The sequence below is a fragment of the Pelobates fuscus genome, chromosome 3 (assembly GCF_036172605.1).
Source record: "Pelobates fuscus isolate aPelFus1 chromosome 3, aPelFus1.pri, whole genome shotgun sequence".
NCBI lineage: Eukaryota > Metazoa > Chordata > Amphibia > Anura > Pelobatidae > Pelobates > Pelobates fuscus.
In genome coordinates, this window is record NC_086319.1 from 409,565,461 (window position 1) to 409,577,480 (window position 12,020).

Here is a 12,020-nt window from a genome sequence, read left to right on the forward strand (position 1 = left end):
GGGTGGGCTGCTGGACTAACAAGGGCACTGACCGGCAGGAGGTCAGGTACCCTGTTAGTCTTTTTGGAAAGGGGGAGAGATGTGACGAAACCAATCTCGCCACATTGTATTGGAGGAGCCTGGTTGCCCGCCTGCTGCCTTTGGATTATGGACCGGCAGCTAAAGGGTTAATTTTACTGTGCAGAAGGATGTATTTCTCCCTTTCTGCACAGCAGTTCGGTAGATTTCATCTACCGAACAAACAGCCGTTCACCAACCTCCCCAGAGCCGTGGGAAGCAGGGCCAGCGTTGTTAATTGGCCACCCAGAAGCTGGAGTGTGCCCTCCATTTACCTCCCTGAAGCTGCGGTTAATTGCCTGTTAACTGTGTGGCCGCTGTTACACTTAGCGGCCGCTAGGTGGCGCTGTTCTGGAGCTCCCCGGGCAGCCAGCACTTTTCTGCCCGGCTTTCATGCACCAAAATCGGACACTTTTCCGTGCAGGCACCGCTGAACCTCCAGCCCCTGGTTCTCATTCGTATGAATTTGGTGAATGCAGGGAAATTCGGTAGTTTATGTTTTATGTGAACTGTAGTAACCCAGATAGCCTGCCATGGAGCCTGTTCGTATAATTAAAGACTTTGGCTCCATGGCAATTAAAATGTAATTGTGTGGTCTGGGTGCCATTCACCTAATAATGTGCGCCCAGACCTGAGCTATCTGGGGATATGTTACATGTCTGTGTTTTGTGTATAAAATGTGTCTGTATGTATTTTAAAGTGATAGTCTGTTTCTGTGTCACCATGTGCATAATGGAGTCTGGCCTTTGTCTTAGGAGATAATTGAATTACTTCATTAATTATCTCCAGGGCAGGGAGGAGGAAACCAAGATGCATTGTGGGAAAGTATTGTTGCTGTGTGTACGAAAATGATACATGTCTGTCTGCTGTTTCAGTCTTCCATCTGGTCCCCTAGGGGAGTGTCCACCAGGTGGGAGACCTGCATAAATACAGGGGCAGGTAGCCCTGAATAAACAGACCACTGCTTGACCTTCAACACGGAGCCTTGTCTCGTTCTTGGGGGGATTCACTGTATGCTGTTGGAGATTGATTGCTAAGGAGTGTAAGCTGATGTCTGCTTTTCCCTATTCATCTGCTAGCAGCTATTCGTGAGGTTCCAGCTGGAGTGCTACCTTATTCCCTTGTATGCAGTTCGGGAGTTTGGTGCATTCATTTATATCCGAATTCGTGAGTTTTGGTGCTTTTATAGTAGCTGTGCCTTGTTTGGGAAAAGGGGATTATCGCCTAAACAGATTTTTCCCCTTTTATGCTGAAACGGTCCGTAACAAGTACAATCATATAACTCTGCTAAACCTTGAGCAAAGGGATTTCCTTATTATGTTTATAACGGACTTCCAACGACCATCCCTGTAAGGATCGAGTCCATGCAGTAAAACAACTGTTAGAGAGATTATCATCCCTAATTCTTTCACTATGTATATATTGTAGAGGTTGGTGACCTCCTAGACAAGTGACACCCCTAAATCTTGGAGTAATGGGGGGGAGATGGCACTAACATAGCCTAACAGTTGCCCTAAGCGGCACATGAGTTTGAGAAACAAGTACTTGTTGGATACACTATCCCAGCAATAACTTTCAATATCAGACTTGAGAATACAAACAAAACTTTAATGAAGTGTGAAACATAAAAAAAGAAAGGGAAAAAAAACCTTGTGTGACAGACCACCTGGTAAACTAGGACTGGTACATGTCTCACAACTGCCACCTTCCTCTTAAACGTACTATGTAATGTACTATATTGGTCATGGCAAGCTAAAAACCTTACCTTCCAACTAATTCAGGCTAGAAAACTCCAATCCAATTGCTTTCTGGACAGATTGGGTGCTCAGAAGAGAGCTTCGTAGCGATGGCAGTATTGCGTGTATGTGGGCATGGGAACCCTAAGTTTTACCTGTTTTTGTTAACCTGGTGACAATTTGTCGGCTGCTAATTAAATCACCTGCTCAGGTACAAATACAATGGCACCGGGGGGCTCAGAGGCCTTGTAGAATTTCTAATCTTAATTGAGAATATAGACAAAAAACATATGGGATACGGCTGTAAACAAAAGAAGAACATTAACAAAAGATAGTGTAATACAATTTTAATAAGGAATATGTGATGTATATAAATGCACTCACAAGATGCAGGTGTTAAATGCACTCAAAGTGCGCCTCCCCCGATTGTGATGGGGGGCTATGAATCCCTCTTCTCGGTCTATGATTATCTCTGTAAATCAGGACTCCAGATGGTAAATTAAAGAGGTTAGCAGCTTTATTGTAAATAAAAAAGTGAATTGACAACTATATGGTGCTATAAAACAGCAATTGTGGGACTACTTTTAGGCGATATGCCATTTACTAGTAGCAAAGTTTGCTGCTAGGTTTTGTCTAATGGACCTGAGAGGAAACTTAACAGATGGACTTAATAATTTATTCAAGAAACAGTTTTTATCAGTGCTTGTGGTTGCTAAGTATGAACCCACCTAGGTGGGTAGACTTTAAATACAGACTAGCAGGAGATAGGAAAATGATCTGAGGAAGCCGATATTCAAAATGCATCATCATGCATCTGTCACATCAAGTTACATCATCACGTGGTCCGGACGCTAACCCCGCCTTTCGGTAGTGTTTGTGTGAAGTATTGAAAAGACCCAAGGTTCTGCAGCCGGTAGCGAACGAAAAGGTCTAAAGACTCAGGACATATTCGAAAGAAGGAGGGGGAGTGGTGAATTTTTTTAAAGGTGTTATGAAAATAAAGAGTTTAAACTAAACCCTGACTGGCATCCTCTCCTGCATCATTGACCCATTTGGAGGTCTACATACACGGAATGTTAGAGCAGGCTCATCTGCTCTCTATTTATGAGTGCTTCTTTACACTTTAATATAAATACTATTTATATATAGGATCACACAATGTTTTTTTTTCTGGGTTTTTATCTTTGAGTAGATATTCAGATGATACAAAGCTGCCTGCAATTTTAAACAATATATTGTTGTAAGTGTTTTTACTTTTCCCTTTTCGCACTTTGGCAAAGGTGTGCACAACACTAAAGATTTATGCACAAAGACACTTTTAAAATTTGTATGCACTTTAAACACTAAAAATAATTTTTTAAACTGTTTTCATAAACGTTGTTATAGTCTTAAAGACACAGCACACCTTAATTCGTTGTCGTGTGTTTTAGAGTGTGTATATGGGCTATTACACTTGATGTGCTGCTTTTCTGATTGCACAATATTTTATTACATTTATTTATTTATTTGAACAATATTGTAGCGCCACTTTTCACTTGTTTTTTATGTATATTATATACTTGTTATTCACTATTCTCACGACATTGTGGTGATTATAATTATTATTATTATTATTATTATTATTATTATTATTATTATTATTATTATGTTATATATTATGTTATTATTATATAGTGCCAACAAATTCCGCAGCGCTTTACAGTGGGTGGACAAACAAACATGTAGTTGTAACCAGACAAGTTGGACACACAGGAACAGATGGGTTGAGGGTCCTGCCCAATGAGCTTACATGCTAGAGGGAGTGGGGTAAAATGACACAAAAAGTAAGGATAGTATTAGACTAATGACAGTTGCAAGAGAGGAATCAGTGATAGTTTTTTGTTTGTTTTCATATTGTTTGTACCCATCTTAAATGACCCAGAAAGTTATGGGAGTAGACCAGCAGTAGGGAAGTCCAGTGGTTTGAAGTGCTTTAGGCAGCATGGATTTGCATCAGAGTAGAATACAACGCAGTCATCATGCTTTGATTCTCAGCCATTGTCTGACAGTGCAGGATGATGTCCCGGTGTGCAGTGGTTGGGGTGGTAGGTTGTGGACATTACAAAGGTCAGTAAACCTTAATATTCTTCCTTCTGCCTATATCGTCAAGTCGGGCCACTTGTTAAAATATGTGGGCTTGTACCAACTGCATTCATTGCACTATTTCACAAATGCTGTCAGCCATTGTTGTAGATCAGTTATATTTTACTTTGTAGCCTGGATACATGTAGTTACAACCGGCATCTCTGTCTTAAACACAATTTGCCAGAGTTTGTTGTTACCCAAGGAAGTTTTGGATGTTGTGTGTAGTGGCTGGAGTGTTCTCATCTGAGCATTGTGAGCCATCCTGGCTTAACAAGGCAGGAGCAAGGTGTTGGTGTAGGTCTGCTTCACTTACTTGAGCAGGTAAGGCCTTTGGAAGTTCCTTTTATTTATTTGTGTAAGTTTGGAGGAGATTTTTTTTTTATAGAATTTGATGAAAAAATCTAGTACCTTGCTAGTTTAAAAATGTTAGTCTACTATATTTTGCAATATGTGAGTTATATAAACAAAAATGTTTTTTATGAATATATATTATACTAAACATTGGTCTGTTTTTATTTTGTATTTCAGGCTAAATCCATATCTTACTTGGTGGTAATATTACATTTATATATTGTGTGTTCTCACCCATATTTTTTTTTTTTACTATCTTTACTTTTGGATATTTTGTTTTTCCATTTCTTATAATCAAATAGTCATCTATAACATGCAAATACAGGTGGAATATGACATACAATACGACTTAAGTGTGGAGAGCATAATCATTTAACTCATTGCAATATGTCATACTGTGTTTAAAACTCTAGTTTTTTTTTTCTATCCAAATTATAGTGCATTTTTTCTGAGTGGATCAATAATATTAACATATTTGCAGTTAACCTCTACTTTAAAGCAAGTAGGGACTGAGAATGGAGGAAATGTATAAGGAGGGAGGGAAGAGGAAGGAAGAGAGAGATTGAGAGAGAGAAAAAGAAAACAGAAAACACTGACCCTCTAGTGCTAGGTTGCTGGTATATTATATTGTGCTATCTAGTAAGGATAGTCTTGAGGACTTCTGTCAAAGGACACTAAAGTCCTCCCCTTTCACTCTATATCCCCTCCTTTTCATTAACTCGCGACCTATAGTCATCGTCTGTCAGAAGAAAGTGTTTAAGTAGCAATCATAGGTTCAGTCTCTACATGCTACTCTCCCCTACCTACTATTTAATTCAACCATTATGTCCAAGTCATTGTATATTTTTCCATGATACTTTTGACTTGTGCAATCATTGACTCCATGATGCTAATTTTCTTGACTTTGACTACCCACTGCAGGACGGTTGGCTGCAATGTCTGCTTCCACAGCAACGGGATCAGTAAGTTCACTGCGTTCAGGAGGTGTTTAGTGAGCAACATCTTATATTTGGAAAAAATTGTCTTAGTGTGATGCAATAGCATGGGTAGGTGCTGAAAGGGCAGGTCTACCCTTGTTATCTCTATTATAATGTTATGAATTTGTCTCCAGTAGGGAAATATCCACAGGCATAGCCACCAAATATTCAACACCCTCCCCACATCTACAACACACATCCTGAATCTCAGTGTGTGTACAGTAGAGCAGCTCATGTATTCTACAACAATGTGGTGTAAGAAGCTTATACTCCATCTCCTGGACCTTGGAATAAAAGGATCCCTGATGTGTGATGATAAAGATCTTCTCCCATTCCTGCTTTTGTCAGCGACCTGTGTGTATCTGATTACCAGTGCACAACAATTTTTAAAGTCATTCCAAAGGTACCGTTCAAAAGGATCACCTATGGGGTAGATATATCTTGGAACATATGTGCTCTTGTTGAGCAAAACATCTCTAACTGTGTCTGATCTGTAAGATTTAGTTGTTAACTTGGGATTGAGGCATAATAATTTTGGATTTGGAAGTACCCTATACCTTTCTATGCCTGTTGAGCCCCCCACTGGGATAAGGTCTACAATAGATTTGACACCTTCTGTTGTGCACTATTGTTGGACATAAACCCAATCAGAAGTTTTGAATCTCCAATGCTCTACCAGCGATAACCCTTCCTCTATATCCAGATTGTGTAAGTGGTCCAGGTGTTGTTCACTGGAGAGACTCTCTTTTAAAAGGGTTACTCAACTTTATTCCTCTGATTGCTAAATCCATGCCCCAAACCAGAGAAGAATCTTATCCTAAGCCTCCTCTTCTCCCTAGATTGACCTAAAGTTTATTGGTGTCCGGCATGTGCCAGTCCATGATACAGAGCATGTGGGTTGCTTGGCTGTATCATAAAACTGATGGCAGGCCCCATGGGAGAGGATAATCTGTGACCTCATGATTTTAGAGCACTTTTCTTTTATCGACTTAAAGTAAGCCCTTGGTATGTTAATAGGGATGGTTTGAAAGAGGTACAACAGTTGCTAGAGCAGATTCATTTTTACGTTGTTCATCTTACCAAACCATGTTATACAATTTTTGTTTCATCAGGCCATGTCGTAGTTCAGTGTTTGCAGTAAGGGTAGGCACTATATTTGTTGTCTTCGCCTTTTTCCCTACATGTAATCGTTGAACTTGGATGTGGCATAAAGAAGATCTGTAACCATTATGGGTTTAAGATATTCCCAATTACATAAAATCATTCAACATAGCTGTGTTTAATTACATTCATTACACTCAAATTAATATACAGCTCTATCGTTTGCATTGGTAGTAGGATGTATCATGCATGTATTACATTTTCCATTGGAATTTAATTTTTTAAAGTTACAGTTCAGTAACATTCCATAGAATTAACTGACTGGATTATATGTTGTTCAAACACCTTTAGTCATGATTTTGAAGTTTCTTTAGACATATGGCTTGTGTTGAAAGAATAAAGAGTTAAACAATATCTTGGAAAAATAAAATGTTTCCCTCTTGGATGTCAGTAAGTATCTTACTCTATGCACTGATGTTAATAACACCGTAGAGTCTTAAGGTAATCTCTATGTATTTAGGTCAATCTATAAAAGCTATGTCTGGAAAATATGATATGGCTTTAAAGAGTCACCAAATGTTAACTCTGAGATGCTGATATAAGTAAGTCAATGACTGATAGACCAATGATGCATTATTTACAGGATTGTTAGTAATTATTTGACGCAAGCTATGCATGGCAATTTATGGTAGAAATAAGCACAAATTTAGAATAGAATTCTGTGATTGGATAAAGTGATGTTAAGCTAGTTTTTCAGCACCTCTTACAGAGCAATGTATGCATCATTTGTCTTAATTATGTATTCCCTCTTACGTTTTAGGCCAGTTCTATATGATACCCTGACACATAGTAAATGAAAAAATGTTCTTAAGACATGTTCCATTTACGAGTCCAATTAGAAAGTGTTTATACAAAAGCATAAGCAGAAGTATATTCATTCATTTTGGTACTGCAATCAATGAATAAATATCTTTCTCTTATATTTGTTTCTTGAAAGTTGAAATTCTTTTCTAAACAAAAAAAATAATCAATATATATAGCGACAGGTTTTTAAACAAACTAAAACCATCACGGAAAATTGAGGAATTTGTCAATATATTATCATTCCTGGACATCTCAGAACATGTGTGATATTGCAGACTGCATGGGTAAATGAAATATAGAAAAATGAATGTTTTTTCAAATGAAGTTGTATTTATTACTTAACATTATTCAAACATCTAGAGACACATTAAATCATTAACGTTTAAAGAGTAAGGTGAGTAAAGTTAGAATTAATAATTATATTATTCTTATATTTCTCATGAAAATATTTAGCTATATGTTTAACAGAAAACTAAGCTAAAATAGAATTGTGGAGATGTCTCGTCCTTCACTTGAATTCTTACTAAAGTGAAAATGTCACGTGTATTTCAATTTTAAGGCCAGAGTAGCTGATCTGAAAGCATAGACGGTTGAGAGAATTTTTCCAATTCAACTTTTTCACCTTAAATTTGAAATTCCCTTTACATTCACATTAAATTCTCCCTTTAGTGAATAGCTCTATAAGATATGTTCACTTTATTTGTTTGATTCATCTATGGTGATAGAAATTACCAAAGTTTACACTTGTTCTTACAATATTTGCAGAGAGACACTATTCACACTATTTATTCTTTCCTTCATTGTAACATACTCAAATCAAAATGATGGACATTTGTTCCAATCAATGTGCTGTAAATATATACACAATATATTGTAAATAATGATTGACCCCTTCTTTCTCTCTTTTATTATTTCTGATTGTTTCCTTGAATATTTGGCCAAACCAAACAGTCACATTAACAAGCATCAGACATCTTGAAAAAATTGCAATATTAGGACAATTATTTGACTAAACTGAACATTTGCATCAAGTCTATTGAAGACCACTGTTAGAAAAAGAAAAAGTCCAGAGACAAGCTACAAAATTGATAAAAGGAATGGAGCATTTTAGTTATGAAGAAAGGTTAAAAAAATTAAATCTGTTTAGTTTGGAAAAAAAGAGCCTGAGAGGGGATATGATAACATTATACAAATATATTCGGGGTCAGTACAAACCTTTTTCTGGAAATCTATTCATAAACAGGCTCTACATAGGACATGAGGTCACACATTTAGGCTGGAAGAAAGGAGATTTCATCTAAGGCAAAAAAAAGTTTTTTTTACAGTAAGAGCAATAAGGATATTGAATTCTCTACCTGAAGAGATGGTTTTGTCCGAGTCATTACATATGTTTAAACTGCAATTGGATAAATAATTGCAAAAACATAACATACAGGGATATAATTTCTAATTAGTGGGGTAATAGCTGCTTGATCCAAGGAGACATCTGACTGCTATTTTGGGGTCAAGAAGGAATGTTTTCCTGGTTTGTGGCAAAATTGGAAGCGCTTCAGACTAGGTTTTTTGCCTTCTTTTGGATCAACAGCAAAAACTTATGTGAGGAAGGCTAAACTTGATGGACGCAAGTCTATTTTCAGCTATGTAACTATGTAAAGCAAATGAGAAACTAAAACTAAATTAAGCCTATATTAACACAGTTTTAAGGAATATGTTATTGCTGATATACTGATAGCTTGTTGCAGTGCCATTTGATATAGATTGTAAATAATGGTCTGATCTACTGTTAGAACTGCTGTCACTATATTATATTTTCTTCTTTTATCTGCCAATAATAGATATGGAGAACTACACAATGGTCACTGAGATAATCCTATTGGGATTCCATCACCTTCAAAGCATGAGGCATTTATTATTTTCTATCATTCTTGGTGTTTATTGTTTGACAATATCTGGAAATTTCCTCATCATTGTGTTGGTGTCATGTTTCAGACACCTTCATTTTCCAATGTATTTCTTTCTTACTCAAATGTCCATATCAGATATTTTGTTGACAACAAGTATAGCACCTCACATGCTTTCCATCGTCAATCACGAAGGAGGTATCGTATCTCTTAAAGCGTGTATAACTCAGTACTATGTATTTGGAGCTGTGGAATCTTCAGAATGCTTTTTGTTAACTGTGATGTCTTATGACCGATATCTGGCCATCTGTAACCCCCTGCAATATAACTCTATAATGGACCATGCCTTTTGTATTAAATTAATAGTTATATCCTGGGTGTTAGGCTTTCTTATGGCTCTATTTATGGCAGTAACAATACCTCAGCTGGTGTTTTGTGGACCTAACATAATTGATCATTTCTTTTGTGATCTTTATCCACTCTTGAAGCTTTCGTGTTCTGATACTCTAATAATACATATAGAAGCGCTATTCCTTTCTGTCTTTGTCCTTATTATACCTTTCTTAATGGTAATGGTATCATATATCTATATTGCTCTCACTGTTGCTAAAATCCCCTCAATTAGTGGGAAAAAGAAAGCCTTCTCTACCTGCAGCTCCCATCTGACTGTTGTTTCCATATACTACGGGACTCTCATCAGTATTTACACAGTTCCAACTAATGAAAAATCTTTGTCTACAAGCAAAATACTGTCTATGTTTTTTACAGTGGTGACCCCAATGCTTAATCCAATAATATACAGCCTAAAGAACAATGACATCCAAAAAGCACTACAGAAAATTAATCCATACTCTTTAATATACAGGAATATCTGAAATAATTATTTAATTCATTTGTACATTATAATAGCATTGGACATTTATTTTTTCATTTACTAGCCAAAAGGAGTGCAATGTATTCTGTGGGACAATAATTACTATATATATTTGGAGACAAGGGCAATATCTTAGTTAAGACTTTTCATAGATATTGTCACGGGTTTGGGGTGAATGGGCTCAGTATGCAGAGATTTGGACAGACACAGTCTTTAAATTTAAGGTCTTTATTATAAAACACATAAGTATACCGAAAAACTCCCAATGCAAAATAGAAGCAGAAAATAAGGCAATATATTCATAGGAAATAAAAAGTCCTTAATATAAAATAAAGTCTTTTACAGAGTTTCAGTACTGGGCAAATTAATAAAGGCTTGATTGAAGTGGTAGCAGGCTTGCAGGGGTTAACCAAGGCTGGAACAGGGTTGCAGGGGTAACTAAGGCTGGAACAGGGTTGCATGCATTAACCAAGGCTGGAATAGGGTTGCAGGGGTTAACCCAGGCTGGAACAGGGTTGCAGGTGTTAACCCACACAGGAACAGGCTTTGCTGGCATTATCCCACACAGGAACAGGATTGCTGGCGTTAATCCACACAGGGAATAAATTACATAGAAACATATAATGTGACGGCAGATAAGAACCATTCGGCCATCTAGTCTGCCCAATTTTTGAAATACTTTCATTAGTCCCTGGTCTTATCTTATAACTAGGATAGCCTTATGCCTATCCCACGCATGCTTAAACTCCTTCATTGTGTTAACCTCTACCACTTCAGCTGGAAGGATATTCCATGCATCCACTACCCTCTCAATAAAGTAATACTTCCTGATATTATTTTTAAACCTTTGCCCATCTAATTTAAGACTATGTCCTCTTGTTGTGGTAGTTTTTCTTCTTTTAAATATAGTCTCCTCCTTTACTGTGTTGATTCCCTTTATGTATTTAAATGTTTCTATCATATCCCCCTATCTCGTCTTTCCTCCAAGCTATACATGTTAAGATCATGTAACCTTTCCTTGTAAGTTTTATCCTGTAATCCATGGACCAGTTTAGTAGCCCTTTTCGGAACTTTCTCTAAAGTATCAATATCCTTCTGAAGATACGGTCTCCAGTTCTGCGCACAATACTCCAAGTGAGATCTCACAAGTGTTCTGCACAATGGTATGAGCACTTCCCTATTTCTACTGCTAAAATCTCTCCCTATACAACCAAGCATTCTGCTGACATTTCCTGATGCTCTACTACATTGTCTGCCTATCTTTAAGTCATCTGAAATAATCACCCCTAAATACCTTTCCTGAGATGTTGAGGAAAGAATTCTATCAAATATTCTGTACTCTGCCCTTGGGTTATAACATCCAAGATGCATTATCTTGCATTACTCCACATTAAATGTCAACTGCTTCAGCTCTGACCATTTTTCTAGTTTACCCAAATCATTTGCTGTTTGGCTTATCTTTCCTGAAACATCGACCCTGTTACATATCTTAATTTCATGAGCAAAAAAGACATATCTTACCATCAAGACATTCTGCAATATCACCAATAAAAATATTAAAGAGAATGGGTCCAAGTACAGATCCCTGCAGTACACCACAGGTAACTGCATAGTTACATCAAGTCCATCAAGTTCAGCATTCCTCACATTTGTTTTTTGCTGTTGACCCAAAAGAAGGCAAAAAACAGTTTGCGGCACATCCAATTTTGCAACAACCTAGGAAAAAAAATCAATTTTGACCCCAGACTGGCAGTCAGATTAATCCTTGGATCAAGAAGCTATTACCCTACATTGAAAAATTATATCCTTGAATATTCTGTTTTTGCAAGTATGCATCTAATTGCTGTTTTAACATCTGTATGGAGTCTGATAAAACCCCTTCTTCAGGCTGAGAATTCCACATCCTTATTGTTCTTACAGTAAAAAATCCTTTTATTTGCCTTAGACAAAATCTTCTTTCTTCCAATCTTAACGCATGACATGTAAAGTCCAGTTTGTGAATAGATTTCCACACAATGGTTTGTATTGGCCCCAG

The 12,020-nt window shown here is 37.1% G+C and overlaps 1 protein-coding gene across 1 annotated transcript; it reads left to right on the forward strand.

The window, feature by feature from the left end:
* Nucleotides 1-3,774: 3,774 nt before the first annotated feature.
* On the forward strand, nucleotides 3,775-11,073 carry LOC134603703 (olfactory receptor 5P55-like; the record flags this gene model as incomplete). Its single annotated transcript, XM_063449881.1, has 3 exons — nucleotides 3,775-3,877; nucleotides 9,046-9,954; nucleotides 11,057-11,073. Coding segments are annotated over exons 1-3 (1,029 nt in total), but the record flags the coding sequence as incomplete, so codon positions are not given.
* Nucleotides 11,074-12,020: the final 947 nt, after the last annotated feature.